The 27,008-nt window shown below is 32.2% G+C and overlaps 1 protein-coding gene across 1 annotated transcript in view; it reads right to left on the reverse strand.

The window, feature by feature from the left end:
• Positions 1–2,324: 2,324 nt before the first annotated feature.
• LOC143230297 (band 4.1-like protein 5) overlaps positions 2,325–27,008 on the reverse strand; it is a 52,169-nt gene continuing 27,485 nt past the window's right edge. Inside the window, 8 exon segments of the mRNA XM_076463562.1 lie at positions 2,325–4,540; positions 6,825–7,034; positions 8,785–9,130; positions 11,114–11,266; positions 14,860–15,029; positions 19,566–19,724; positions 24,329–24,416; positions 25,038–25,158. Coding sequence (XP_076319677.1) covers positions 7,023–7,034; positions 8,785–9,130; positions 11,114–11,266; positions 14,860–15,029; positions 19,566–19,724; positions 24,329–24,416; positions 25,038–25,158 — 1,049 coding nt within the window. The 3' untranslated portion in view covers positions 2,325–4,540; positions 6,825–7,022.

Raw genomic sequence — 27,008 nt, forward strand, 5'->3', positions numbered from 1 at the left:
TACCACAAGTATCGAAATCCAAATTCTAGCGTTGTAAGTCCGCAGACATGCCGCTGTGCCACAAGGGGGATTTTGCTTGTGAAAAAAAGAAAGAAAACTGTTTATACGCAATAACCATTAATAAATTTTATTAATACATTAAGTTATTGAAATTACTTAGAGTTACCATAATATACACGAAGCAATTACTTTGAAAAATTGTTCTTAGCATTTACATGTTTATACTGGTAGACAATGCACCTTCTATGTTTAAACGGCGTAAACGCGACTCGTTGAATGATTTCAGAATGTCTAGTTAAAGGTGAATTTTCAACAAATGTAAACTGTACTTTGGTTAGATATAATTCCTGTGTGGTTGCCATATTTTTAAACACTTTAGTTTTTGAAGAAAAAATGAAACAAAATATGCGGGTCCTTGGTCGTTCGGCTGTTTCCGTGACGTTTTAGAACTATGACGTAATAGTTGCCAAACACGCTTCGTTGCGCGCCGACCGTTTTGTTCCTTTCAGTGCTGATGTTTTATGTAAATCTATCGGTGCGTTTTTCGGATTACATACTTTGTGAGACTATTTTTTGTCTTGATACTGCTACTTTATGTTTGTTTTATGATAACATGGTTTACTGCGTTGCTTATGGTTGTAAAAATGGTTCGGCATCGGGCAAAAACTTCTTTTCGTTTCCGTGCAAGGAGAAGGAACTGGCAAGCGGATGGTCAATAGGAAGAACTGGACACTTCACACCATGCAAAGCTTTGTCAAGATCACTTTGAACGCTCATGTTTTGTGTCGGATCCCACTGTTTTGGATTCCGTGGATTTCAAGCCAGGGAGGTTGAGACTGAAAAAAACATCAGCAGTAGACAGGATCGTCCCCACCATCTTTCCTCGTGCAGAGCTGAGGACTAACTCAGCCTGCAGCGTACAGGTTCCACCCTCTGAACAAAAAGAACAAACGACAACAAACGCACTATCTCCTGTTTGGCATAAACCACACCTACACCTTGCACAAACATACGTAATATGTCATATAAATTATATATTTATGGTAAATATTAAATTAACTATTCAGACTGCTACATCTAGTTTGATTTTATAGACAGAATTATGACGTATAATTGAAATTCATTTTGTTAGGAGCCATAAATACCCGGTACAATGATTGTGGAAGGGCCGAGTATTAGTTACCATAGTCGGCAAAGTATAAACAAATAAAACCCAGTCTGTGATACCAATAATTTATAAACACCAGACAGGTTTCGAGATGCTTAAAATTGCACGTGGAATAATACAGACCATATTTGTTGTCATGACTTAGGCTTACCATTCTTCCACTGGAGGTATGACCGATTCGCAACCGGCCTGGGCGCTATCAGTATCACTCACACTTTCGCTACTCTCGCTCGTGGAACTATCCTCATCACTAGAACTTGTCAGATCTGTGTCAAAAGTAACTGTTCCAGGTTCGTTCAGAGTAGGTTCGAATTGATATGGAGCTACTCGACACTGTTCAGAACACAAAGTCAAAACAGACTCCGCCTCTATTTTATTTACATTCAACGCGCTGGCATTGCCGGCTTCTTTGGCAACTACTACGTCACAGTACTTTTCCTAGCGGCAAACGTGAAAACTAAAACGTTCAGATTGCCGCTCGGAAAGTTCTATCTTTCATTTCTTAGCACATATTTTTTATAAAAAATGTGAACATGCAAAATTAATTAGTATGAGTAGTTCTTTTAACTGCAACGTTTTCTTTTTTCTGTAAAATTCACCTTTGAAGAGCAAAACGTGTTAAGTCTAAAAAACACACCTTAATTTAACATAAATTCATCTTTAACGTTCAAACATTTCGTAGTTACAAACTTTAAACCTTAAACACGATGTAGTCAAAGAATAATTACATTTTAAGAATCTTCACATTTTAAAATAAAGCAAAATCTTTTCTCTGGTGTTTCGAAATTTATGTATTTATAAAGGAGCAGCAACACACGGGCATTCCTGTCGTAATTTCAAACTTTTATTGAATGATATTCGTACTGCAGCGCACTCATGAAAGTAAAAAGTCGTTTGGTGTTTTGTTATTAAGCTCACGGCTACACAAAAGGTTATCTATACTCTGCCCACCACTGGTATCGAAACTCGGTTTCTAGCAGTACAAGTCTGCAGACATACAACTATACCACTGGGAGGCGTACAATACCGAAACGTTGGAGAAAAGTTTTTATCTGACTCAAAGTCCGTGAGCTGTTTTTTTTTAAAACTCGTAAAATAGTATTCGTTTTTTTACTGTAATAATGAATAAAGAATAAATTTGATAATACTTACCCTACAAAAATGGCATTTAAAACACACACCGAGAGTTTGTACAAAAAGTTGTACGTTTATTCCCATATTAATCATCTCTAACCACACTAGCCGATTTATTAGCGGTAATTAGTCTTCGAATACTCAATACGAACTTTCATAGACTGAAGTTATGAATCGAATTGTTAGGAAAATAAAACCAAATTGGCACTTTGTACGAGACGAGAAGACTTTCCAATGTATCATTTCATAAGTAATATATATTATACCTTTTCTATGTCCACACACGCACGCATGTCTAAACGTACAATTAAATTCATCAGTATATTTTTTCGTTATCTAACTATACCATCACATAGAAGGCCAAAATCCAAACTGATTTTCTGGCGAAAAGAGATTTTACATTCTTCTTTCCAAACATATCATTAAAAACCAGCTGTGTTTAATAAATACTACGAGTGTTATTGGAATGATCAAACCTTGTGCCTACAAAATAACTGGGTTTTGTAGTCTAAGAGTTAAAAAAACACTTTTTCAGGACTGTTTAAACACTGTTCACACAGCCCACTCATAAAAACGTTTTACTAAACTTGGAAGCCCGGCATGATCAAGTGGCTTAAGGCGTTCGGCTCGTAATCTGAGGGTCGCGGTTTCGAATCTCAGTCACACCAAAGATACTCGCCCTTTCAAGCGTGGAGGGCGTTTTAATTTACGGTCAATCCCACTATTCTTTGGTAAAAGAGTAGTCTAAGAGTTGGCGGTGAATGGTGATGACTAGCTGCCTTCCCTCTAGTCTTACAACGCTAAATTAGGGACGGCTTGCGTAGATAGCCCTCGTGTAGCTTAGCGCAAAATTCAAAAACAAACAAATACTCTAAATAAACGAAATTAACTTTAAATCACTTTAATATACACACATTATTCTGAATACTAGTTGAAACTGATTTTAGCAGGCTCAATAAATTATAAACTATCACAAACAATTTAGATTACGTTAGTTTAGTCTGTTTTATGCAGAAAAAAAGTATACTATGAACCACTTTACTGTGTTACAGTTTACAGTTTCTAAGTGGTTAAGGCTATACTTGACTTGGTACGTACATATTATTGTACCTTACTTATTTTTCACTTCTTTTAGATTATCTACTACCTGGAGTTCCCGTCCCCCGGATAGAAGTTACGTAAATTTATGATTAATAAATATCTTAGGATATGAAAAGTTGCTTTCCTTCCATGTAATTGTAAAAAATGCCCATTAAAAAACTGCAAAACACAAAATGTGAAATCACAAATTTGCGCATTTCTCTGCATGGACCCTAAAAAGTCTTCATACCAAATTTGGTTAAGATCCACAAAAAGAGAGCGAAGTAGTAATAAAAAACCAAAAAACGCAAAAAGTGAAAATCTATATGAATTTCCTCTTGGATTAAGTGAATCTGAAGATAGCTGAGAAAACTAAAATCTTTCATCCGATTGCTCATCATTTAAACTGGTTTTTGGAGATCCAGAAGGGTTCTTTTACCAAAGTTCTTCAGAATTGGTTCAGTCATCTCAATAAATTGTGACACCATGAACAACAGTGACTCAGCCATAAGTTTATGGGATTACAACACTAAAATCCAGGCTTCGATACCTGTTCTATACCCAGCACAGATAGCCCATCACGTAGTTTTAACCTTAACGAAAAATACAACAAACACACACACTCATAGATATATATATAGATATATAGACACACATACACCTTTAAAAAATTATCGCATTCAATGTACTGTATGTTGGTACCACTCATTTTACTAACATACTTTGTTTACTATTTCAGGAACAGATCCATTAAGCCAATGCTTTTTACGATTTTTAATCTAATTAGAATCTAGATTCACATAATACAAGTGATCATTCCCAGTTTTGGGCAGCGAATTTACTTTAACTTCTTCTAAACTAGTTTCGTGCTGCCCTTCGTAGATAAACTGTCCTTTTGTACCGCAATCTTCTCTGTAATACGCCACATGCAGCGACTTAGGATCATCCACTTTTACAGTGCTTACAGCGTCTCCTTCTACGTCATCATCCACGTGAAATATGGGGTTATCTTTTCCAACAGGAAAGTTATCCTGAGACTGAAGATGTTCTGAAGACTTCATGGCTAGTTGGACATTATTCACGTAACCGGTCAACTTACTAGTCGGAGGATGATCAGTTGTGATTGTGGTGGTTGGAAGACGTTCACGGTTCCGTTTTCTAGGGAAGAAAAATATTAATCCACATGAGAGTTAAATTCTGATTGACTCAAAATGTTAGGTAATATGGTTGCTATTAACTTATATACATTCTCCACGAATACAAACCTAAAATATCGATACAAGTTATAATAATATATTTATAATAAGAAATTTCAAACGGGCTAAAAGACTCAACTCACCAACACAAAGGTTTGTTTCCAAAGAAATAAATGACGCCGTTATATTTGAAAATATCTAGGAAATCCACCTTGTGTGACATTTTGAGCTTTTGATTGGTTATTCACATGCGATATATAGAAATGAAAAAGAAAAGCAAGGAGCCACTGTGTATGATTCGGTTACATTAGTAACATCTTAGCATATAAAAAAAACTGGAGGTTTTCATTTTTATATTCTAGCTTATAAGTATCGATAATTTGAGTTCTTCATTCGTATAAAACAATAGATTTTGTATTTTGATATCACTTAACGTCTTAATTCTAAAGTAAATATCAAAAAACACACCTAATCATCGATTTTTGTAATGTCGCGTGGTATGTGAAATGCAGCACTGGCTCAGACTGAATGCTTGTAACAGATTAAAGGTTTTGTCAAGAGGTTTATTGACTCGCATACAGAATTTTATCCTACTATTATTTGATGAATTATCTCCTTATCACAGTACATTAATATATATTGAATATATGTAACAAAATTTAAAGTATTAATAGAACATCAATGTGTAATGTAAACAATTAGGAATTATTAAAAACATTAAGAATATGTTTTTAATGTAGGATACTGTAAAATAAAACAGTGAATGAATGAGGCTGTCATGTTCCTTCTTTGTTGTTAATGACTCTTTCATACTCAACTAATTTGGTAGTTTATGAGTGTAAATGTTTTCACTCTTTCTGTTGCAAATGTCCTATTTTACTATTTCCCAAAGCTATGGTGGTTTCTCACTTCCACAAATACTCATGAATACTTCTGTTATACAACAATGATTTGACGAACTACTATTTTTACTATTAACCAAATTAAATAAAATTAAAATGGTAAAACACTATAGACACAAAAAGGTTGTTGGAAGCCAAGAAATCAGTTTACAAGCTTTTGTTGAGATTTTAGCAACAACAGACTAAACGTTCAAATTGTATGTCACTTTCAATCAGCAGTAAACGAAACAACTTTTTTGAAATAACTTAAAAGTTTATTTCTTGTGACACACAAAACTTCACACTGCTCTACACCCTTGTGCAAATTAATTGAAACAAATGGTTATTTTACAATATTTTCAGCATGGCGGCCGGTGTAGGTTCACTGGACCCACTGATTTCCTTTAATAGTCAATTTTTCACACAGACATCGTCAATAGCTGTGTTTTGCAGTACGGTTGGTCTATTTCTGGGATATATGATGGAATTTTGAGAAATGTTACGTCATTCAAAATTGCGTTAGAAAGGCAAGGAGACCAGTCAAAAAACAACTTCTTACCAACTCAATGAAAAAAAAATGGTATCAATGGGGTCTCAAAAACAAGAACTAGACGCAAGAAACGTGGAGGAAGGTGTTATTCAGTAATGAGACTCCTTTCTTCGAACAGGGTCAAAGAAGTTTGCATGTTCGCAGATCTCCAGGTGAGAAACTTCGAGAATCTCACATCAATCAGTTCGTAAAACATCCCTTGAAGAAGATGTTTTGGGGCTTTTTCAGCTACTATGGCATCGGAGACTTACATATCGTAGAAGGTATGATGCAAAGAACCACAGTACATCGAAGATTTGCAAAGAAGAGTCATTCCAGAATTGAAAAAGATATTTCCAGATTGATCTGGCATTTTTCAACAAGATCTGGCTCCGTGCCACACATCGAAACTTGTGAAAACTTTTATGACTACAACGCGAATAAAGGTGATGGACTGGCCTGGAAATTCTCCAGACTTAAATACTATTGAAAATCTCTGGACAATTTGTAAAGAAAGACTTTGGGGAAAAGACTGTATTACGAAAGATAAGCTAATTGAGGCCATAATTGAGGTGTGGTACTAAGATTCAAAAATTAGTAAAGATTGCAGTCAACCCGCAGACTCGATGCCAAAGAGGATTATCGATCTTCTGAAAAATAAGGGCAGTCACATTATGTATTAATTTGTGAGTAATTTTTGGATTCTCAGAAATAAAATGCAAAAAATTGAAAAATTCGTAATTTTCCGTCTTGTTTCAATTAATTTGCACAAGAGTGTATCTACACTGCGTCAACTGTAGGTATCAAAATACACTTAAAAGTTTCAGGATACAAACCTTTATTTTTCTCTTCCTTCAAAATATTACACTTCATTTGATCAGGTGGAATAGGTCGGACACTACCACCACTGGTAGGTTGCATCTGGTTATTTTTTATCATGCTAATACCTTTGGTGGTTGAACTATCATCACTCATGCTGCTGGAATTTGACAAGTACTGTTTGGATTGTAAAGAGCTAAAAGAATCTAAACCTTTCAGCTTGGCTGCTAGAGTTTCCGATTTTGAAACAAAGAAATAGGATATTTTAATTTTTTTTTTTCATTTTCTTCATTTTAATTATATTGAAACTTGAAACATATCCTTTTCTAATAATAAGATACACATACACATTGACCAGTTATATACAGTAAAATACACAGTACCTCAATGATATGTTATGAAGTCATGTACAGATTTGCTTCTTTAATTTCAATTAATTATACATTGCTTAAATATGGTTTCCCACAGTATAAGCCCAACAACAATTACCAGCCTCTTAAAAGGTATACACTATTCCTTTCAATCTGTTTTATAAACATTTTCCTGTACACTTACTAAGGTAGTGTATATTAAAAAAAAGAAACCCATAACAAGAGTTAAAGAATTATTCACAGTTGTGCACAATTTCAAAACTCACCCCTTTTATCATGCATAAAAATGTCAAACTATAAAGTTTTATCTTGGAATTTAATATCTCACTTCAAAACGGTCTTTTTAAATATTACATCATCACAAATTCCATTTTTGTGCTACAAGCCAACAGAATACTATAAATATGCTGAGGTCATCAACTGACCTACAAAAGAGGGCAGGGCTTTTTATATAAGGAGGACCACAATCTGATCAATATCTACTTAAGGCTGTGAAATTTCCTGTATGATTTTTAAAATATTTATAATATTTTATCAGATAACTATTAGCAGAAAATAATTCCATAACACTTTGAATGTAGCTGCTGCATTGAATTGTAAGCCATGTTTAGGCTAAATTAAATAAGAATGTTGCATGAATAGAAATAATGCTAAATGAAAATGCTAATCAATGGTATTTTATTCTCCATTTATCCTTTCAAAAATACTTAAGTTAAATTATAAATGAACTGTACACACTATAACTGTAACAAAGTACAGGTGGAAGTGCTGCTCAAGACAAAATGTTTAAACATTTCATGTTCATGATGTCTGCTGTATGTATCCATTCCAGTGTTTATAATTTGAGTAGAACTGTTATTATCAACGAAAGAGTTGCAATGTTTTTTTGTAAACTCCATAGAAACAAGCTCTGAAAGCTTTGAATGGTCCCCAGTACCTTTTTTCTCCAATATGTTGCATATACAGCTCTCTGGTATTAGTAGAGTGTTTAATTCAGATTGTATTCACATCTCTGTTAAGTGTTCAATATCAGTATATTTTACATATAGATCTCTCTACTACATAACATTTCATGAATTATATTATTACTCAACAACCCAGGTGAAAGAAATTCAGAAGGTTTGAAAATTGTAATCCTTGTCAAAAATGATTCTAAATTATAGTTTATTTGAATTATATTTCACATTTTAATTCTTAAACTTAAAAGGTAATCATTATTAGCAAGTTTTTATCACTGGCTTTGGGTTTTATTGACTTATAATTTGTTAATATTTTATACAAGTAACAAAAATTAAAAAAATGTACATTTGTAATGCATAAATTTCACTTATTTTGATTTTTTAAAATTAATCTTTAACAATTATGACATATATTACCAGAAAATTAACAAATAATTACAAAATTACTCACTTCTTGTTTTATATAAACAGCCTAAAAAATGTCCATGTTGCTACATTAAGCAGTTTTTCAACACAAGACAGCAAAGCATTGTATTGAGACTTGCTTATGCATTTTAAAACAATTTTTATATTGTGTTGTACAAAAATTCTAAATAAATAAACTGCTTGTTTTATAAATTATTAAAGAAAGGTCAATTTCTAATAACCTGACATATTAGTAGTTGTGGCATCAGACTTTTTAATTTTGTGGGTGTTACTGCATACTCATTCTTCAATACCCCTTTCTCCTCATTTGCATTCTCCTTTGTTAGAGACTTTATAAGTCTGTCTATTCTCTCTTCAGAAGTGTTAACAAGTGCTACAGTAGGACTGGTAGTTGTTGTAGTTTGAGAGATGGCTGGTGATGATGGTGCAGATGATGGTATGCTAGGAACAGCAGGTATTTGGCTCTCTACAGGAGCAGTAGAAGCTGATAGTATACTGACAGGGCTATCAACAATAGAAGTGCCCTCTAGTGATGTCAATGCATCAGTAGTGGCAGTCGTATCTAGTCTGTTCAAAAATATAAGAAATACAATGAAATAACAATGAACAACTTCCTAATTCTAGTTGTTATGCAAACCATCTCTTTTCATACAATTAAATAAACTAAAAACATCAGTCATCAAAATTTTACATCAGAGCAGTCTCATTCTTTCTGCAATTTTCTTCCTTGGCTTTCCAACTAAACAACCAGATTTTTCAGACCTGCACACATGTGTACAACACATTAATATTCCAATGTTTCATTACAATTGTAACCAACTAACATCATTTTAGATGTAATCTGATTATTATAACTACAAGCATTCTTACTTCAAACTACAATGCCACAGATATTATAACAAGGACATTCAAACTTAATGATTTGTTTGTTTGTTTATATGAAGTTAAGCACAAAGTTACACAACAGGCTATCTGTGCTCTGCCACCAAAAAACTAATCATTTTTAGAAAGATATGCCACAATCCTTTTAGACACAAAACATCCATACACCCAGATCATAAAGGTAGGTTTAAATTGGAGATTTAGAATTTTCAAAACAGATATATCCCTTGTACTTACTAACATTGAAGAACAAAGGAATATAGGTCAACAAGGGTAAGAAAATTGTGGCATCTTGTAACACGTGAATATCCATGAGCAAAAAGGTCAGTGGCACAAACCATCCACATAGCCCAGGCAGCAGCATGCAACACAATTAGGAATAATCTCCATCAGGGAACAAGGCCAACAGGAGGTGTAATGGTTCACTAAGATAAGACATCCAGTCTTTATTTACTTTCTGTTCAATTGTACGTATTTCAGAAAGCTGGAGAAACAAAATGGATGTTTATACTATTTTGTGTGAAGATACACCAGTCAAGTCACCATACTTGGAGTCGTCTATGGTAATCTTTTCAACTGTACAATCAAAATGCATACTGACAAGCAGTTGGCCTCATTTCCTAGAATTACATTTGATGGAGTCAATATGGGGATTTGCAGTTTGAGTAAATAATGGTTACAATATCTTCAGCTTTGTTTCCTTATGTCTTTTTACAATCCATTTTTGAAGGTTTTTAAATTTCCAATTTTTTATTTATCTTGTTTGTTGGCTTTCGTTTTATGTTCAACTATGGGCAAAGAATCACTTGATATTGTAGTTAGTCTAATATATTGTAATGATAATAAACATTTTGGGTAGCTAGCTGATACAGCTTTCATTCATACAAATTATAGGGGTTGGCTCCCTAAAGACATCGATTGCAGAGTGTACAAAGCATTCAGTATGTAGATACTGATAGTAAATGTTACTGTCATTTAATGTTCAAATATTATTGGCTGGTAAATCCTGTTTCATCACATCCTTAAGGTACTTAAAGAAACACCACATATCTGTAAGAAAGCTAGCTTCAAGTGATAATAATAACATTGTTTACACTACAATTATGATGTTCTTTAGACTATGTAAAATATAGAAGAAACAAATCGACTTTTCAACCTTTATAATACTTTATTTAGCATTCTACAAAAGGTTTGGGTGCAAGATACCAAGCTGTTTTCATTGGAGGTTGGCAAGAAAATATGAAGAATTACAAATGGGGTATTTTGTGCATATTTTCTTTTTCTTGTAATTCTAACATGTGTGCTTTTTCTGGTGCATTTTTATATACATACAGCCTTAGCAGTCAATATTAAAGGTTTTAAAATGTTGTTTAAACTGAATCTTTACAGTTCAAGATGCTTCTTAGCTGAGCATTTTATGCAATTCCTTGCAATCCCAATTATAAATCGCTACCAATTAAACAAAAATGACTAAAGTTAAAATATATTACTCACTCAGTACTTTGTACAAAAGAAATACTGCAGCTATTCAATGAACAAATCATTCAGGATTAAATTATTTGAATATTTCACAGAAAAATTAAAACAGCTCTTAAATAAGGTTAAAAAAAACACCCTCAAAGCCACATGTTATTTGCTGCAATTTTTAAGATAATGTAAATTGCTCACCCATTATTCTTCACTTCACTAACGTAAGTACAGTTTGCATTTTCCTTATACAGATCATGACCAATTCTGCGAGAAAATTTCTGACTTGGGCGACGTTCAAACTGAACAGTACATCTAGCTCTGTTTTTGGTTGCTTGTAGTTCAGTTTTTCCACTACAATGAAAGAGCTACATTTACCGTCTTCATTCTTCTTATGTTGTTAACAATAACTGATAATCAAAAAACATAGTTTAAATCACATAAAATAAGCTGCAATAATAGTTAAAATTTTAAAACATATCTTTTTATGTAATATAAACCATTAATGAATACTTTTCATTTACACAGAGTAATGTTTTTGTAATAGAATGAGCCATAGAACCTTCATAAAATATAACTTATAACTTAATGAAATCTGTTTTAAATATCAAGCTGTCAAAAAGTAAACGAATTCATGAATGAATAAATAAATAAAAAAATAAAACCTATAATGATTATAATCTCACAATAATGGACTAGCATGTATGTCAGTAACTTTGTTCATAACCAAAGCTGAATAGTACCACAAACAAAAATCCATAAAAAAATGTTCACAGTTTAGGTATTCCTTAGGTATTCAAGATTCAGACAGTTATGAAAATTACTGTGGTATGGGTAAAAACCACTTCTTTATAAAGAAAACATAATTTAAATAAAACAACTCTTCCTACAACAAAAACATAACTTTCACTAGAACTATACATGAGGGTTTGGTTATATCTTTATTGATGTGATTTTTAAATGTAGTACTGTGAAATTGGAGATTTAACAATAAACTATCATTTTTTTAATAAATGGTACCACTTTTAATACATAAAAATATTACAAGTCTATGTAAATAAAATGTATGGTGATTCTGAGTTGTGTTTATTGAATCATTTAGACTAAAATACACAACTCAAACACTCTTCCTATGAAGTAAATCCTTTTTAAAAATTGTTCACTTTTCTAATTTTTTTTCAATGATGTAAGAATACTACAGTTAGAAATTACCAGCACAAATAGCCACTTTTAGAGCAGTATTTCTACTGGTTCAATGAACTATAAGTTCATTTACAAATACTTTCAGCTACATGAACACATTTAGGCAGTTCTAAGTACAAATATTAAGCTAATAATACAAAATGATCTTTATAAATATTGAAAATATTAATAATAAATAATACACAATACTATTTTAAACATTATAGCCAATAATATTAATGAAATTATCTTTAATGTAGAATTAAGTATCAAAATACTTACAAAATCAATAACACTACACAACAATTTTTGTTTTTAAAGTATTGCTTCCTGAAAAGTTTTTGCTGATTGTGACAGGTACCTGGTGGGTATGCACAAATACAGTTTTGGTTTTGCTTCATCATGTAGGAACTCTGAGAAATAGACAGTTAACTGTTTACCGGCAATAACGTATTTAATTGCATTTATATTTCTAATATGCTATTAAGTCCAACATAATTAAAAGTGTTTTGCTTCTGATTTTCGTTTGTATTCAATGTCCGGTGCATTACGTTGCAGTGTCCAACAGTAGTCAGCAAGTATTGATGGATTCCAGTTGCCCTGATATCGTTTTCCATTGTAGCAATGTCCTGGTGAAACCTTTCACTGTGTTCTTCACTAACAACACTGATATTTGCGGGAAAGAAGTCCAGGTGTGAGTCGAGGAAATGAATCTTGAGTGACATGTTGCACTTCATTGTTTTGTATGCTTTGAAAAGTTTGTCTACCAGCTAAATGTAATGTGGGGCTCTGTAATTGCCAAAAAAATTGTCAACAACGTCTTTAAAGGCTGTCCAGGCATTCTTTTCCGACCCAACTAACAGATCTTCAAACCGCTTGTCACTCATAACATGTCTGATTTGAGGGCCAACAAAAATGCCCTCTTTGATCTTGGCCTCAGTTATTCTTGGGAACATCTGTCTTAAATAACAAAAACCTTCGCCTTTTTTGTTTTCACGAAATTCTTCGTAAGTCCCAATTTTATGTGTAGAGGATGCATAAAAATCTTTGCCAGGCCGACAAGTGATTCATGCGCCACATTTTTCTGTCCTGGAACTAACTTTTTACGGAGTGGCCAGCTCTGTCTAGAATAATGTGCTTCTTTGGCATGACTGTCCCATTCACAGATGAAACAATAGTACTTTGTATAGCCGAGCTGCAGTCCCAGTAACAGAGTAACGACTTTCAGATCTCTACAGATATTCCAGTTATACTTGCTGTACTGGATGTGCTTCAGCAACATTTCCATGTTCTCGTAGGTTTCTTTCATGTGTGCTGCATAGCCAACAGGTATTGAAGGGTGAACGTTGTCATTGTGTAACAAAACAGCTTTGAGGCTTAACATTGATGAATCAATAATGAGACGCCACACTTGCGGGTCACAATCACAACCCAAAGCAGAGAACAATCCTTTGATGTCAACACAGAAACAGAGACTTGTGCAAAGAATTTGGTTATATCATCTTGGCGGCTTCGAAAAACAGAAATTTTCGCACCTGGTGACAGCAAACACCATTCCTGCAGTGTCGAACCCAGCAATTTGGCTCATGCTTTTGACAGACCCAAATCTCTGACCAGATCGTTTAATTCTGACTGTGTTATATAATGTGGATCGCCTGAGGAGCACAGTTTAAAATCCAGATCAATGTCACTGCCAGTTCCCGGCATTGCAGTTTCTTCATCTGGTTTGTCTAAAATCCATTCCTCTGGTGGTTTCGGAATTGGAAGACTGTCTTCATGTGGCACGGGTATCGTTGCTGAAGGCAGATTAGGGTATTCAATTCCCTTCTAGTTTTTGGTTGAGAAACCAAACACATTAGTCAAACAGAAGAAACAGTCTGTCACATGGTCTTTCTGTTCTTGCCATATCATCAGGACAGCACATGGCATTGTCTTTCGAGTGCCTCTGAGCCAAGCTCTCAGACAGACAGCACATGTCGTACAACAAATGCGAGGCACCCATTCCTGGTCTTGATCAGCCAAAGTAAAGATGATATGCTTTCTTCAAAAGAGCAGTCACTGAGCGTCTCTAATGAACAAGCGTATACTCGCCACAAATATAGCAGAATGTATCGGGGCTGTTACGACATTGACGAGACATACTGACTGACACCAATTGTCCTGTAAAACATCTAACTTACTTGTTACAGTGCTACTGAGGCAATGCTATATTCTGAAACAATACGTACACACTATAAGGTCTATATTAATCCAATGAGCAGCATTCGTGTATGCAAGCCACTTTTATAGCCTGCTGAGACAGTGTCAAGCTGGCTCCAGCCTGCCCAGACATGTCTGGACTGCATACTTCCACAGAACAGCTTCCAACCTGGCCTGATTTCATGCCCAGACTGCACAAAACATTTACAGAAACGAAAATTTTTGGACACAAATATAAGAAAAAACATGACAAAACTGAAGATTTAGATGAAACAGTATGTGATGGACAAATTTGGATGTGATTTTCGTGATCAGCAGTCAAAAATCTATAAAGGAACATCCAATAGTGTTCAAGAAGCAAGAACTTTGTTCTGCAGTGTATAATTAGATTGAATATAGAGAGCAACATAAAGATCAATATGATGTCAACATATACTATGTCTTAAATTTAATGGGAATGTTCATTAGTTTTTTATTCATATATACATTTCATAAAAGTATTTGTTAAGGCTATCATCAGTATTTGCATTTGCCTTCATACAATTCATTAATTCACAACTTAATACCTGTATCTGAATCTCGATCCCATTCTGAAGAAGTTTTGCCTTACAGATAAGCCTTTGATAGGACCTTTTAACCTTAAAAAAGCATAATGTTCAACAGCACATTTCCACAGGTGTTTAGAGGCTTTGGCATTATATAATCGAAATACAAATGTGTGCTCCTGTTCTTGGCCCTAGAAGAAAAACAACATAAACAACTATAGTTAAGAGAAAAACTGTTAATATATATTTATTTATCAAAACTACTGTTTCTTTCTCTTGTTACTTCAAAAAGTATATTACATTTGTTATACACATTATTGTATTATAAAGACAAAACTAATTAACACTTCAATCACTTGGAATATGTAATTACTTTAACTGATAAGTCTATAATTTTAGAATTGTATAACATATTACTTTGGAATACTTGAGCTATCCAAGGCAATTACAAGAAAACTGGGAAAAACTTTTTTTTTCCATTGCAGACCACAGATCAGATAAAACAACAAGCAAGTCCTTCTCTCATATGTAAATCTTGAAAGATGATAAACAGATACAAATAAAACATCAATACACAGACCACATATATTACAGTGAACTAAGAAGTAAACTGAGTGACCAAATACAGTTACACATTATTTAAATTTTATGAACAAAGAAATCTTTACTATGTTTTTCCTTACACGTTGTAAATGTCCTGAAAATGGTTTAGTCCTCTTCTAAGATTCATACTTGAAACTGTCAGTACTTGGTAAAACTCCAAAATTACAGAATTCAAGAAATCAAAGATAGATGTATGTTTCACAAATATTTCACTTATCATGATCACGTTTTCACTGGTGTAAGCATTATCAGGTATTTTAATAAATGAAAACCCTGTAAAATGTACAATTTTATTTGCTTTCTTCAATCCTTTTATAAAAGTATTCTTGAAACTCATGCTACAGTTTAAAATTTTAATACAAGTACATTTTTCTTTTTTACTTACAACTTCAGATTTAATACAATTATTGTCTGATAAGATAGTATGATATGAATTATAAAAAAAAAGTTCTAGAGGAGTATCTTAGGTCAGAGAAATGGAAAACTTATGGTCATGAATTTTTCATTTCATTGTCATTTATTTCTCATTGTCTAGTTCCTTTCATATTTCTTCATTTTTCTCTCTCTATAAATTTCAAAATCCTTCTCCTTCATCAAATGAGCAGTAGGCCAAGGCTTATTCTGCAATATTTTTTACAACAAAAGGGAAAGACAGAAAAATTCAATCACAATCACTAAGATATCTGGACAATATTTGTCTTTGAACCATGCTGAGAGAGAGAACTTTCATATCTATGACAAAAATGGTATTTCACATGGATTTTGAAATTGGTCTTTTATTAAGTAGGCAAACTGTATAAAAACGTTTGTTAGTAACCATAACCAGTGAAATTGGCCACGACCAATATCATACTGAATTAAACTTCTCAATACTAGGAACCTGCTGAATCACGATACACAACACTTACATCCTTCCTTGTGCAATGCAGATCAACTGGATTTCTGCACTGGGGGTTGGCACAATAATAAAGTTAGAGAAATATGACTTCTGCATTTCAGAGAATTATAAAAAGAACTTTTACATGAACTGACATTTCACCTTTGTAGCTTCTTCAAAAAGCATAACTTTTATTCTTTTAATTAACTGTGTTTCAGGATGGAAGAGCAGGGTGAATATTTTTGCATCCAGAACACCTTTTCATTAAAGATATCAGTTGGGATCTGCCTATGGTTAAAACCAAAAATTATCTCTTCTTTTGCAGCTGACTGCAGAATTTTCATGCATGTTTTGAAGACCATTAAGACATAATAGGTGAAACCTATCATGTTGCACAAGGTTAACCATATGTTGAAGGACTGAAGTGGTAGGATAGTTAGCACTTCAAAACAGCTGAAAGCACTATTTTCTTTAAAATAATTAATGGATTTATTCATTGGTGTACTGATTTAATGATGATGCTTCAAGTGATCAATGTTGCTCATGAATTGATGTATTCTATTGGTAATACAGCCACGGCAGTCGACATGTGGATATTCATTCATCAACATTTTCCAAGTGGTCTTCAGGCTCACTGCATTATCTGCTAAAGCAGAAGATACTTATGAAGACCTAAGCTTAGTGTTTAAAAATTGCCCTGTGATGTAATTCAAAGTACTGAGATTCGTCAATGTACGTGACTAAATAACATACTAACTGTTGAGCAGCTACCATAAAATTTATTACTCCTACATTGTGAATATTACTCCAGCCATCAAATACTCTAATGTCATGAGCAATTTCTTTGATTAGAACTTTGATATTCTGATGGAAACATGTATCCTCAATGTTAAAAAGGTTTCATACTAATTGCTTGTGACAAGAAAGTTTGCAAATTAAATGTAACTTATGATATAAATTTTTCATATGGAGATTTTCAACAGTGTGCTGGCATAAATGACTTGAAACTGATGACCAAACTCTCTCTTCTAGTCAGGCAATATTCTATCCACGAATCCACTAATGCCAACTTGATGCAGGCTTCTGAAATATGGCAACTTATTTGACATGGAAAATTACGACATACTTAAAATGGTAAAAGATGGAATATTTCCTTTTAATTCAGTTGCACTACAAGTTCTACAAGTTTAATAAGCATAATTTATGCTGTATTACACTAAGTAGTGAAAGAAGCAAATGCCATGTTTGGTGTTGTTTCTCTTGAAGAACATAATAAATATTTTACAGTCTGATTCATATTGGGTGAAGCATAATCAGCACAAAAAACATGCTAATGCTATTGGGGTCTGAGAGTGTGCAACTATTTGAAAACAAAATAATGCTAATGCTTCTTTACAAGAATGTAAACTGCATAGGAGGTGTTAAATGCCATAATAAGCTGCAATATAACTATATAAGCATGATTTTTTTTTTATACATCACAAAAATAGGGATTTAGTTGAACCTGCCCCTGCAAAGGTGCATGGTCTTACAAGTGACTATCCTCACCATTAATGTTTCCCAAGACTCCTTGTTTAAATAAATTCAACAGAAAGCTCAAAAAATGGCAAGAGTAAATTACAAAATGAATTATACATTGCATGATAGCATGTCAGAATAATAGAAGGCAGGAGACAGCTGACAAAAACTAACAATGACAAAAGAGGAAAGGCTCAACCCACAGATGTAACCATAAAGATATCAAATATTTTGTTCACACTGAGACAAGACAAAGAAATAGAATGTCATATTCACCTGCAGGTTTTCATCAAATCTCTAGAACTACTTCAACTGATGGCAGATCATACATGCAATTTTCACATTCATTCACATGGTACAAACAGATATTCATTCTGCAAAAGATGCAGAATTGTGCCACTAATCTCAGAACACAAGTAATGTGTCCTAATACGGAAAAAGAAAGAAAAAATATGTTAAAATGAAAACCATCCAAACACCACTTCAACAGGAAAAATGCAGATATGGTGGTATTTCAAGATTTATGGACTGATAAATTTAATTCAAGGGATATCACACCTACCCTATTTCCATTACTTTAATTCTATAGTTCACTACTTAAATGGTACAACTCAACATACATTAACATTATGTGTTCACAATATTTTAATTGTTTGTTCAGATAGAACAAATCACCAATAAAACAGATTGTACAGGATTAGACTCACATGATTTATTTTGATACGACTGATCATTGAGTTGTAATAGAGTTTAACTAATAAAAATGCTGCAGGCCTTGAGCTTAATGTAAACAGTAAGTTGTTATTAACATATATGTAGTGTATTACACAGTAAGTGAATAATTGGATGGTAACGCATATTACTTAATTCTAGTGTGATATAGGTGATTACTGACATATTCCCATATCTGAAGAAAACAAATAATGCTGCATTGATCCTTTACAGGATGCATAGCTTCGGTAAAGGATAATTTAGAATTTCAAAACTATGGATCTGTATTACTGAGAGTTTCATTACTGGTCATACACTAATTCTTTAGTAAAGATGTATCTTCAGGAATAATGCTGTTGTTGCTTATTTTACACAAAAAGGTGAGCCTACTAAAAACAAAATGAATTTATTGTCAAAATTTATTTCACTCATGACATACACCAAGTAAAAAGTACTAACCTTCAATGAACTCTGATTTTATACCATGTTAATTCAATTAGATATGTTAAAAAATTGAAGTAGTATTTAACTTAAGATTATACTGTATAAAAATGTATTTCTGACATAGTATCTTTCAAATGACCTCCAACACAAGTAATCACAAGAATAAGAAAGTTCTTAAGCACTGTGAAATGAAGTATAATCAAATTAAAAAAAAAGAATCTGAATTTTTTTTAAATTAAGGTAAAGCAGTTTTTATTATAAAGATATTAAAAATCACTTATTTGATGAACCATGAAGGTTCATTTTGAACTGTTCATTGTAACACGTCAAACAGTACCTAACATTCTATGGAAAATAAAGCACAATGTTACACACACACACACACACACACACACATACACTAAAGTCCAAGTCAGATATTGTCAAAAATTAAATTTGTTGGTTAAAAAAGAAATATAGCGAACAATATAGAAATATTATTAAAACAAGTTAATTCTTTATAATTTTTTAAAGTAAATAGCATAATAAAATTTCTAAAACAAAAGTTTAAACAACATCCATTATCCTTACTTACCTCATCATCATCCTCCACAACAACCAAAGTCAGTTTTTTACTTTTGAAATCTAACCTAGTTATTTTAGGCCAGAAGAAGAGTCCAATTTTTGTGGTGTTTTCAAAGACTAAGATACCTGTAGGTGTTAAGCCTAATTAATACTCATTTCCATCTTTACCCTAGAATATATATATAAAAAAGAGAGAGCAATGTGAATCATTTGATATTAAATATAGAATAATTAATCTTAAGTTCTCCATTCTGTAACAGACATTAGAGGTTTGCTAATAGAAACAGACAAGCTAAACATGGGAGTGAACAACTTGACAAAATCAAAAGTTAAAATGAAAAATGATCAAGGATATATTCATCATGAACAAAATGGATAAGTTCGTCTTACTTTGAAATGGAAAGCTATGATATCATGGGAAATACTAAAACTTGATTAGACCAGGAAAATATCAATAACGAGCATTATTTTGTAGTTCTGTGTTACAAGTTATTTAAGAGTGATAGATAGGGCCTGGAATAGCTCTTTATATAAGAGAAAACTGCTTTCTGTTGGGAATGAATATATATATATATATAATTGGTAGTTAAAAGGCTGAATCTATATACGTTGCAATCACAAGTTTCAAGGCAGAAAGTTTACGGTTGGCAACTGTTACAGGCCATCTGATTAAGACAGACAAGGAGAATGAGAAATTGCATAATGAGATCAGGCTTGCTGCCAATAAGGATTCCGATGTGATTATTATACGAGGCTTTAATTTCAGGCACACTAATATAAATTGTATTGAATTAATTGAGAGGTTTCCTGAATGCTTTTGAAAATTTTCTTTACCAAATGGTGAGAGCAAATCAGAGAGAAATGGTGAAAGAATTTTATTTCAGCAAAGTAGCTTCATATAAACAAGGAATCAAGTTACCAGTACATGTAATCAAGTTATAATTAGGCTTCACACACCTCTTCATGTGTACCTACTATCACAAGTAATTTTTAAAGTTCTTTTAATTTGTGTTTTCTTATCTATCCAAATAAATCTCCAATTTTTACACTCTAGTTACTTTTATAACAATAAATAAAAGATATACATTAAAAATTAAGAAATTTATAACTTGCACTGGGCTCTTATACTTTAAGCTTTTGCTCCCAAAATCTCAGTGAAGCTTAATGATAATATTCAAGAGGGTTGTTGGTTGTATATGAAGTAATTTTTATTTATTTCAAACATGCTATTTAGAGCACAAAATAATAATTCATATAAAATATACAAAGTTGTAAAAACTATAATAATTAAACTGTTTCTTTTAAGTTGTTCGTGGGTTAAAATAATTCCCTTAGTTATTTGAGGCAATTTTGTGTAATAGCAAACAAAATGACGCCAATTAATTCAAAAATTGTCATGAAAACAAGTTAGCCCTATAAAATATTCGATAAATTAAAATCTCTTACTATTAGTTATCAATAATACAACAGTAAATGACAAATAATTACTGAAATTTCTTGAAAGACAACATATGACAAGAAGGCATGCCATGCAGGTTTGACTTTCTTATTAATATCTCAGTAAAGCAAGAAGACTAAAGGCTATACAAGTCTAAGCAATATTTACATAAAAGTTTAGAACTTGGCCCAAACTCAGAAGATTGTACAGAAGTAGAAAGTCAATCTTAATGGGTAATTTGAAACAAAGTACCAAGTGATAAAGAGAAGATTAAGAATTTATTTAAAAACTTCTTTTTGAAAGTAAGAAATTAAAACTTATATAATATTAAGATCTGGATTATTAACTACATTTTGATGCCAAGTTTACTTGCATACATTGATAATGAAGTTATTCAATTAAGTTTTAAATGCAACTCTGTAAAAGGTTGACATGCACACTTTCAACCACATTCACAAGTTTAAAAGAAATCAAAAATCAAAGATGTGTCTCTTTATTTCACTTTTGGTATATCAGTAGATAGTGAGCAGGTGTTTGAGGATTACAAAATGCTAATTTTCTCTTATTTTAAACCCTCTGAACGCATAATTAAATTTTGGGTAGGTTCTCAAAAAGTGTCAATTATCCATTACAAAATGAAATTTAGAGTTTGACCTTTTTCAGAACCTTTTCAATACAAAATTCAGTAATTCACACATTTGCAATACTAAAACAGGAAGTTCAAAAAGGTGTGAATGTCCAATTGTCACATCATGAGGAAACATTTTTATGATACTGTGGGATCAATCTGCTTGGTGAACCAAACAACTATACATTTCAAGTCAGGTAAATTTCATTACAATATCCATAGGATTAGAGAGAGGAATAAGAATTGCTTTGAAAATTATAGGCCAGTTAGTCTTACTTCTGTAGGGAAAAAGAATCAATACAGTGTAATAAAAGAAATTTTGCAGAATTATTTAATGAAGTATAACATATGAGTTTCCAAAATGGAACTGTTACCTCACTAGTCTGTTAACTTTATCAGTGTTTTTATGTGTGATTTGCATGAAAGGAAGAATTATACTGTGTGCTAATTCTCAATAAAAGTTTGATAAGACAACAAGCAGAAGGCTAGCTAAAAAAATTACATCTGTATGTTAGGGATAAACTAGTAAATTTTATTTCAGGATGACAGAATGAGAGAAGAAGAAATTTATTAATGGATTCTAGTAAGACTGGATTTTTGATATCAGTGAAATTCCTCAGAAATCAGAGTATGAACTTGTATTTTGTTTTGTTTTTTGTTATTTCATTAATAATATTCATAAGTGCATAGTTAGTAAAGTTTGCAGATTATATTAAACTTTTAGGTATCTCTAGCTAATCTGGGAATGTTGAAGTACTTAAAATGACTTAGATCTATTACTTAGTTGAACAAATATTTAGCAAATAACTTTTAATTATAAAAAGTGCATAATAATGCATCTGGGTCATCACAGTTTATGCCACACTTTTAATATAACAGATTGTAAAGTCAAGAAGTCTATTGGTCCATCTAGACCATCTCAATAAGAACACCAAGATCCTTTTCTTTCTTGACACTCTTAAGATTATCCATATAATCTCTGTTGTATTGATAACTCAAATTACAATAAACACATGCATTACTTTCAATTTATTATAATTAAAACCCAACTGCCATTTTTTCAAACAGTTCATCAAATAACAAATCCTTTAGTAAACTAGTAGTAGCATCCTCACAGGCAGCAACACCCAATACCTTAATATCAGCAGCAAATTTAGTAATTAATTGAGCATTCCTTCATCTATGTCATTAAAGTAAGTCCCCTGCTAGTACAGCAGTAAATCTATGGATTTACAATGCTAAAATCGGGGGTTTGATTCCCCTTGGTGGGCTCAGCAGATAGCCTGATGTAGCTTTGCTATAAGGAAAGCACTCACATACGTTAATGTAAATGAAAAAGAACAATGGTCCTTATACTTAGCCTTGAGGTACTCCATTTGCAACATTAATCTAGTTTGACTGAACTCCATTTATAAGTACTCTCTGCTATCTTCTATTCAGCCACTCTTCCTTCCAATGAGCTAAGTTATACCTCACACCCATATACATTATTTTCTTAACAAGAATTTTACATGACACCTTGTCAGATGTGTTCTGAAAATTGAGATACACTAATCCACACCTTTATCCTCATCTATATAAGAAGTAATCTCTCCACAAAATGTCAAAACAAATTAATTAATACATCAAGACCCCTCACCCTAAAACCATGTTAACTATTCAACAAAACTTTAAACTGTTAAATTACTTTGCAAAAAATCTTTCATAAGACTTTCAAAACTTCTCTAACTATCATTGTAGCATTAACATCCCTATCACTTCTATTGAAGAAGAGTAGTAACATTAGAAATAATATTCTTACACCTACCCACCTATACAATCCTTAACCTCCTTCAAAACTCTTGGAACAGAAATTGTTGGACCTTATCATTCTTAAAAGTTCCCAATTTTTCTAAACAAGCATCATCTTGTTGGATATGAGTTCACTTAATAATGGTGAATAAGGTACTCAAACCATTGAGGTTAATTCTTACTTGAAATGCTACACATAGTTTGGTCTCTATCTACTAAAAGATACTTATTAGTAATAGTTCATAGAAGAGCAACTAGAATGATTCTAGAGAAGGAAGTGTTATTTTGAGAAAAGAAAGATAAGAGACAGTGTTATTAAAGTCTACAAGATTATCCAGAATATTGACAATATTCTGCTATATTCTGAGTAAAACAGAACCTGAGGACAGAAGTATAAAATTTGGAAAAGACAAGCTAAGAACAAGACAATTTCATTTTTTGAACTATATGATCAGTTTAATGAATGTAATATTGTGAATACTAGCACTTTACAAGAGTTTAAAAGAGGGATTCAATAACTTTCTGAAAAATAAAGGAGGGGTTTAAAATTTTATTTTTCTCAAGAATGGGTGCACACAAACATTCTTAAAGAATCAGACTGAACATTTACCATAAGTTATGTTGATATTTCTTCTACTTTATTATCATAATAAACATATTACTGCATAATGCATAGCAGTAGAAAGTGAATAGTGTAAAGCAGAAATTAAAATATTTATTCTATATCTCCTGGAATCAGATTAAAATATTAATATATTTTAATCTTACTGTTATTATTTATAATAAATTATGATGATTACAATTACAACAAACAATTAATATGGAAAGTCTCTTGAATTTCACAACAACATACAATCATTATGCATCCAAAATACAAAACTAAAATTAAACCAAAAAGCTGAGTAAAAAATATCACCAGTACTGTATGCATGTCTACACCATACATTTCTAACCACTTAGCTTTGTTGAGGTAATTGAGTTCTGACTGAGCTGGTGTTTGACCCCTAAAATGTACAAAAAAGTAAAAAATGACTCTTCATCCAAATACGATTTGTTTTATTTTGGCTGATAATACTTTGTTGCAGATGACAAACTAGATACATGAAATGTTATTCTTCACAAGTTAAACATATAATTTAAATAAAAGTGTTTTCCTTATACACAAAATATCCAACACCTATTCATCTAAGCTTAAAAGTTATACATAAAAAACTACCTGTGAAATATAATGCTATGATTTAATAAAACCATAAATGCCACACTTCAAAACTCAAACACTTCATATTTTTATTTATGAATTTTCCTAAAATAAAAATTTATAAGTACCATGAAGTAAAATGTAAATTCAATCAAAAGACATAAAAGTTACAATATCACATCAGTTAATACAGAGTTTATATTAATAAGGTAAAAAAAAATAAAGATACTAAAGCACAATTTTCCCATGTTAAAATTAAAACACTAATATACTGAAATGAGTATTAAAGTAAAATACAGGTCAACCTATGTGAAAATACTAAAACTCATCTATCTCACAACATATCTTACTTTGGATGTAATATAACTTGAAAGTTATATTTAAATAATTAAATTGGATGTCTAAATGAGATGTATAAAAAAACTACCTTAATGTTTTAAACTGATTCAAAATATCTATTTCCATATCTTCAGTCTGCTCTGGAACAAACTGAAATTCAGAAATGAAGCCTGGTGTGTGGACTTCTGGATTGTAATCCCCAAGTTCAGCTGTCATAATATGGCATAAATTCATGATAAGATAAAAACGTTTCAAAAAGTTACACATGTACGTACTTCCTACACAGGCCACCTAAGCATAATTAATGTATATAAAGAATTTATTGGTTTTTCTCCTTTGTGTAAAAAAAAAAAAAATCACTTGGAGTCATTCTGAAACATATGGAGATAAAATTAGATAGGTTTAACCATACCTTAAATTCATACAATTTTTAATGAACAAAAAAGCAGCTTATTAGCCCATCAAGGATATCCCCTTTCATCTCCCAACTATAACCACCCCTCACTACTCATGCACTCATCCAATCTTTTCTTGAACTCAGTTAAATTCTCTACTTCCAGCACCCTTGAAGGCAATTAATTCTAAAAGCTAAACACCCTCTTTCAAAAGTAATATTGTCTAAACTGCAGACAACTCGCACGTACAAAATTTGAATTTATGGCACCTTGGCCAGTTGTTTTCATTGCTAAACAAAAAATGTTTGATGAATCTGTATTATCAATACCCTTAATAATCTTATAAACACCTCAAACAAATCCCCTCCGACCCTTTTCCTCTCCAGAGAAACAATTTTAGAGATTTTAAGTCTCTTCTCACAGAACAATCCCACTGTCCCAACTATCACCCTAGTGGTTCTTTTCTAAACCTTCTCCACCAATTCAATGCCCTTCTTTGAGAAAGGAAGCCCAAAATTGTACACAGTACTCTAAATGAGACCTTTCAATGTTCACCACCCCAAAAAATCTTAATGTCATTTGCAGCCTTTAAAATTTTCTTGATCATTCAAGATTCAATATCATTAATACAAATCACAAACAGTAAAGGACCCAGCACTGAGTCCTGAGGCACACTGTTTGTAACTATGATCCAGTTAGATCTAACTCCATTTATTACCAACATCTTTCTACTCTCCAGCCAAGTTTTTAACCAATTTAATAACATTACCCCCTAACCACCAGATTTAATTTTTGCAATAAGCCTTTAGTGAAACACCTTATCAAATACTTTCTGAAAATCAAGGTAAACCAAATCTATAGTATACCTTTCATCAACTCTTACAGAAACATCCTCAAAGGATGTCAGAAAACGTTTTAAATAACACTTTTTCTTAGTGAAACCATACTAGCTCTTTAACACTATATCAAAATGCTTTAAGTGACTCTGCAATGCATCACTAACCATATTGTCGAAAATGTTTCCAACTACTAGTGTAAGACTAACTGACCTATAATTGCCTGGACTATGTATATTAGTTCCTTCATATATTGGACTAATTAGCCAATATACAATCTTCTAATACTTTCCCACCATTCAATGACCTATAAAAATATAAGCTAGCAGTTCACAACCAAAATCTTTACATTTCTCTAGATATCTAGGATAAATGCTGTTTAGTTCAATTTTTAGGTTTTCCAACTTTTTATCTTAAAACTTCAGAACTTAAAATGACACCTTTTATATCAATATTTTCCCCATACACTAAGTGCTTTGGTTGAGGCATTATACTTGTATCTTTCATCATAAAAACTGAAGAGAACATATAATTTAATAAATTTAACATAAAATAATCATCCAAGATCAGCTTCCCACTATCATTTTTAAGAAGCCCGATCTCCATCTTAACATTTTGCTAACCCATCACACACCTAAGAATTCCTTGTTTGGTTTAACCCTCTCAGTCAACCCTCTTTCATATACAGTTTTTGGTTTTTTAACATCCTTTTTAACCAGCTCTCATGATTTATTATAGTCCTTTAAGTCATTATTTACAGTAAGTTTAAATTTCTTGAATATATTATGTTTATTCCTACTATGATCTCTTAAACCTTTACTAAAGCAT

The sequence above is a fragment of the Tachypleus tridentatus genome, chromosome 10, assembly GCF_004210375.1.
Source record: "Tachypleus tridentatus isolate NWPU-2018 chromosome 10, ASM421037v1, whole genome shotgun sequence".
Lineage (NCBI taxonomy): Eukaryota > Metazoa > Arthropoda > Merostomata > Xiphosura > Limulidae > Tachypleus > Tachypleus tridentatus.